The sequence below is a fragment of the Lepus europaeus genome, chromosome 4, assembly GCF_033115175.1.
Source record: "Lepus europaeus isolate LE1 chromosome 4, mLepTim1.pri, whole genome shotgun sequence".
Classification (NCBI taxonomy): domain Eukaryota; kingdom Metazoa; phylum Chordata; class Mammalia; order Lagomorpha; family Leporidae; genus Lepus; species Lepus europaeus.
In genome coordinates, this window is record NC_084830.1 from 44,669,720 (window position 1) to 44,675,719 (window position 6,000).

The 6,000-nt window shown below is 43.8% G+C and overlaps 1 protein-coding gene across 1 annotated transcript in view; it reads left to right on the forward strand.

The window, feature by feature from the left end:
• Positions 1 to 5,707, forward strand: part of NIPAL2 (NIPA like domain containing 2) — a 96,965-nt gene extending 91,258 nt beyond the window's left edge. Inside the window, exons 9-11 of the mRNA XM_062189493.1 lie at positions 2,231 to 2,294; positions 3,347 to 3,441; positions 4,811 to 5,707. Coding sequence (XP_062045477.1) covers positions 2,231 to 2,294; positions 3,347 to 3,441; positions 4,811 to 4,923 — 272 coding nt within the window. The 3' untranslated portion in view covers positions 4,924 to 5,707. The remainder of the gene's footprint in view (positions 1 to 2,230; positions 2,295 to 3,346; positions 3,442 to 4,810) is intronic.
• The last annotated feature ends 293 nt before the right edge of the window (positions 5,708 to 6,000 follow it).

Consider the following 6,000-nt stretch of genomic DNA (forward strand, 5'->3'; position numbering starts at 1 on the left):
ACAATACTGTTAAAACAAAAGCTATGCATCTGGAGCTTGGTCTAGGGGGAGTGACTGACCTAGTAGTTGAGACCCTGTCTCCCACATCAGAGGACCTGGGTTTGATTCCCCGGCTCCGGCTCTGGCTCCCACTCCGGCTCCTGATCCCAGCTCCCTGCAATGCAGATCCTGGGAGGCAGCAGTGATGGTTCAGCTGGGTTCCTGCCACCCACGGAAGAGCTGAATTGAGTTCCCAGGTCCCCAGCTCCCAGCTTTGGAATTGAAGGTTGCAGGCCTTTGGGGAGAAAACCAGAGGATAGACTCTGTATCTGTTTGTTTCTCTCTCTCTCCCTTTCAAATTAAACTAATTAATTAATGAACTTTTTAAAACTTGGTCCAAACCAAAAATATGACAGATTGAGCTTGGTATTGTTATTCCCTAGTTCATTGCTTATTTAATATGTTTATCACCTTCTTGTCTTTGGGTTTCATTTCTCAATGCAAAGTTTATATAATTTGGAGGTAAGTAGGAATTATCTGTTTCCTAATTAGCACATCATTTTTTATTTTATGACAAAATATGACTGCCAGTGGGCAATTTTTTTATTTTTTTAAATATTTATTTATTTATTTGAAAGACAGAGGTACAGAGAAAGGAGAGAGAGCAGATCTTCCATCTGCTGGTTCACTCCCCAGATGGCCACAACAGTCAAGGCTGGACCAGGCTGGACCAGGCTGAAGCCAGGAGCTTTTTCCAGGTCTCCCACATGGGTGCAGGGGTCCAAGGACTTGGGCTACCTTCTGCTGCTTTCCCAGGCATATCAACAGGGAGCTGGATCAGAAGTGGGGCATCCGGGACTCAAACCAGCGCCCATATGGAATGGCAGCACTGTAGGCATCTATGCTTAACTATCTATGCCACAGCGCTGACCCTAGTGGGCAAAATTGATCCTCATATTTAAATAAAAATATTATATCCCAATACATCAAATTCTTTAGCATTTTTTACTTGCTAAAAAAAAAGTGAGAAGAAAATTGCACACTGATGTGTCCTAGAATAATTAGAAAAGGAAAAATAAGACAAAAAAAGAGCTCTAGGCATGGCATACAGCCTTGTGGTTAATGCGAATAAAGAAGTGTAAAGAATGCGACTCCTGCGACTAGAAGGCCTTCCTAACACTTAGCACATGGAGGAATTGCTGAGCCAGGGAGACGGGACTTCCTGGGAGCGACGTCAGTTCATCTGATGTCACCGGACTGTGAGATGAAGTGAAGCTTCTTGGCGCATCTCTCTCTCTGCCGCCATCAGAAATTTTAGATTAGAGGAGAGCATTTGGCACAGTTAGATTGCTGCTTGGAGTGCCCACATCCCATCCCAGAGTGCCTGGTACCAGTCCTGGCTCCTTCATGTCCAATGCAGCTTCCTGCTGTTCTGCATCTGGGAGGCAGCAGATGATGGCTAAAGTGCTTGGGCCCCTGCATCCACATGGGAGACCTAGATGAAGCTCCTGGCTCCTGGCTTCCGGCCTAGCCCAGCTCCGGCTGTTGTAGCCACTTGTGGAGTGAACCAGCAGATAGATCTCTCTGTGTCTTTCTCTCTCTCTTTGTAACTGATCTTCAAATGAATAAATAAAGCTTTATTTTAAAAGTTATGTCAATTACGTTTATAATAATGATAATCACATTATATAAAGTCTACAAGTTATATTCTTTCTAGAATAGTTTGAAATGTAAATATAGCAAATAAATTTTAAAAATTAAACTACTGAATGTGTATTTTAAGAATAACTATTTAGAGGCTGGTGCCGCGGCTCAATAGGCTAATCCTCTACCTGCAGCACCGGCACCCCAGGTTCTAGTCCCGGTTGGGGCACCGGATTCTGTCCTGGTTGCTCCTCTTCCAGTCCAGCCCTCTGCTGTGGCCTAGGAGTGCAGTGGAGGATGGCCCAAGTGCTCGGGCCCTACACCCCATGGGAGACCAGGATAAGTACCTGGTTCCTGCCTTCGGATCAGTGCGGTGCGCCGGCCGCAGCGCACCGGCCGCAGCAGCCATTGCAGGGTGAACCAACGGTAAAGGAAGACTTTTCTCTCTGTCTCTCTCTCTCTCACTGTCCACTCTGCCTGTCAAAAAAAAAAAAAAGAAAAAGAAAAGAATAACTATTTATAAAAAGTGGTGTCTTAACAATTTTTAAAATAGTATGTAGTTATTGTAAATACTCTTAGTCTGAAATTGTCCTCTATTTCTATATAGGTATCATATTTTATCAGGAATTCTTTGGTGCTGCTTTTCTCACTGTATTTATATATCTTTTTGGGTAAGTAAATGTCTCAGAGGTAAGGTATGTGAGATTCTATTACTTCTATATAGGATTTTTGGCATTGTACCTGAGGTATAGATAATTGGAAAGTAATATAGGAGACATATTGCTCAGCGTGCCCCCCTCGGGCCTCAGTGGCTTTGCTTTTGATCTGGGTGCCCTCCTGAGGGTTCTGAGACACTGGAGGCTTTCAGTTCTATCCAGAGTCAAGAGAAATCCACTGACCCTTGTAGTACTTCATGGCATTTTTGTACTGTATCAAAACCACCATGTTCTTGGGATCCCCTGTTTTAGATCTCAGTTAGGAAACCACAGATGCCCTATGGGCACCCAGAATAAAAGGCCGGGACTGGGGCAGATCCCTTTCTTGTGTCATTGTGCCCAGCCTGAACCCTCCCTGGGGAGTTGGTGGACATCATTATCTGCACTGCCAGGAAGCAGAGGCCAGAACGTTAACAGTGTATCACTGAGGTATGGAGGAGTCCCTTGGCTCCAACTGGCACTCCCATAGTGCTTGGCTCCTCCTTGAGCTGGTATCCAGCATGGCCATTGTTATGCAAACTTGAGCCCAGATTATTTTCAGCATAGGAAACCATCTATCTTGAAAAGTCAATTTCATAAGACATTTGGGTGAGGCCAAATTTCTGGGGTCTGGAAACTATGACTGCTCCTATGGCCAAGGACAGAGAGATTTCTTAGAAAATTAAAGAATAAATTATTTTTTCACTCATGTTGCCAGCCAGTAATGGGTCTGGGCATGCATGGATAGAAAATGAGACCTAGTGTCTACCCAAAGGGGTTAGAGCCTGAATTAGCCTCCAGATGGTAAAAACCTGGGGCAGAGACTTATTGGATGTTGCCCAAGTCGTGGCTCTGGGTACAAATATTATTGGCTGCAGCAATTAAGACAAGTTCTAGGCAGCTTACCATGAGAAACAGGATGAACAAAACCGATGGAATTTATGCCAGCATGTAGAGTAAGGAGCTCCGTTATTTGACACCATGAGCTGTCTCAGTGTTCTTGCTCTTTATTAATATTTTTCTTACAGGTGTTTTCTGTCATTCCTTGGCGTGTTTTTGGTCACAAGAAATCGAGAAAAGGAACATCTGCAACAGTCTTATATTGACATTGGAAATATTCCTGGTAAAATTACATATCCTTCATTCACAGTAGAGAATTGTATCCTTATAAATTAGTAATTGCTGGGATTCTCTGGGTGTTAGGCTACCATAAAACAATTCTTACCCTCAAAACTGTGTATTTAATGATAAAACCAAAGGTGATTCTTTAAGTGTAGATGATAACTTATTAAATACTCATGTTACACAGAACACTGGGGATATAAAAGAACTGACTGCTGCCTTGGTTTGGGGGATTTCCTTTTGGAGATTCCTTAAACTGGAAGAGGATAGGGAAGGTGGTGGGATTGGCTCCCAACAGCAGATCCCTGCCCCTTGGGGAGCCTCTGATAGAACAGCTAAGGGACAGAACTCCTGGGGATGACTGAGGTGGCTTGTGCACTGTGGTGCCAATGGTGACATTTATCAGTCACCAAAACATGAGTGGCTCCTTCCCTGTGCCCTAGCTTACTCACTGCAAATTGGGCTTCTCACTGAGAAGTAGCTCATCAAGGCACATGGGCCACAGAGGCCAAGTCAAGAACAGAGGAAGCCGCCTGCAGAGTCCTCGCCTCCTCCTCCCCGCCCACCTACCCTCAGCAGTCCCCAGCTTTGCTGGGGATTTGGGGTATCCAGTCAGAAGTGGAGATGTTCACATTGCTTCCACCGCCATTTCGATAGCATCATACCTTTGAACCAAAAACCATGAAAGCCTCATCTCTTAGCCTGGGCAGGTATAGCCCTAACCAATGGATTCTGTGCCCTGTTTGCCATTTGGGCCATCTTGTCAACGAAAAACATTCAATGCATGACTTGGAGCTCATGACAAAGGTGTGTGTTACAGATGACTTGTGTGGAAGCCCAGTTTACTTATATTTAACTCTGCTTTCCATTTCACAGTGCCTCAGACCTCAGACCAGTATCAGCATTAGAAGCCACTTGGCTATTTTCCTGTGTTGTTACAGGTACAGGGAGTCTTCAAACAGTTCATGGAGAGTATGCGTTATCTTTTAAGTTTGTTTTCCATGAACTTTTTGATGACCCCTCATATTAGACTAAACATGGAAAAGAAGACAAAACATTAGAGAGACAGGTTTGGAGATGAGTGAGCACTTCACATGAATATCCAGACTGACCTAACTTGACTTCCATGCAGCCAAGCCTGCAGGTGGGGGAACCGGCTGTCTCCCATCAACAGTGCGTGTCACCCACCAAGCAGCTTGGAGTTCCATGGGCCTTGGCTTCTTGATTTTTATCTCCTGTGTTTAGAGGTTGACCACATAGTATAAAAAAAAAAAAAAAGCAATAAAATGTGGCCTAGATTGAGGGGAAATCATTAAGACTTATTCTTCTTTGAGAGCTCAAAAGATTTTTTATGATTATGATCTCCACAGGGAAACAAATATTGGACAAAATACAACAGGATTCAAACGGCTTATCCTATGGAACTTTGCCCGATGGAAGTGACTCAACACAGAGCCAAAGTGGAGAGAAGAAAGAGGCCTAAAATGCTGAGGGGGTGGCTCTTGGCCTGATATTCAATACCACCTTTTTAAAAAATTGCACATGTTCAATTTGTGTCAGCAGCTATTTCATGCTGACATGTGCTCACATTCGTTTCAGTCCTCCCCCCCCCGGCTCCGTGTCTATGGACAATCACGGCCTTCCTCAGCTTTGACAGTCTAATGTTCTCACGGAATGTAACTCGAAGTGGTCCCCACACCCTGGACCTCTCCCTGACGATCATCTAACCGCAGGGCTGTCTGTCACACAAAAGCGTGCACTCACCATTTGGCCACGGGACACACAGATTACTATTTCCACGTGGCTTATGGTGTCAGCTGCCTGGCTTTGAAGAGCCCCTTTAGCCCCACAGCCTCAGTCCTAAGTGAAAGGCTTGAGAGCATTCATTTTTTCCAGAACACCTTCCATGCACCTCTCCATAAAGGTGTCACCTTTCCATTCCTAAATTAAAACAGTGATGGTGGGCCATCCTTTCTGAAGACTATTGCTATTAGTATTTACAAGTGGCCTTCTGTGATGGTGGATGCCAAAACTAAGAGACTTCTGCTAGTGGACTTTTGAAACCTTAAAAAAAATGCAGAAATTTTTAGAATTAGGACTGTACTCACTTCAGCAGCCCATCTACAACACAGAAATTGGAAGAACACAGAGAAGATGAGCGTGGCCCCGCCAGGATAACACGAACATTCATAAGGCATCTGAAAAAGGATTAGGATCAATATTTGTTTATTTTTTAATAAAAATGTAGAATGGTGATGCTTTCTTCAGCTGGATGGTCCTGCTGTGCTTGAGATGCAGAAAATTTGTCATGTCCTGTGTCTTTATTTGTTACAGATCTTATAATTTATCGATTGTGTTCATATGTTTTAACTCTAAAAACAAGTATGAAAAAATCACATTTAAATTATTAGTGACATTTTCCCTACAAACCATTTTGTCCCCAAAGTCATTGTCCCAAGTTTTGTAGATTCTTCTAGGTTGAAAGGAGTTATGATTAAAGAACTGGATCTGAGCCATTTAAGTCTGTAGAATAGGACAGCCAAGCAGCCAAACCTGGGTG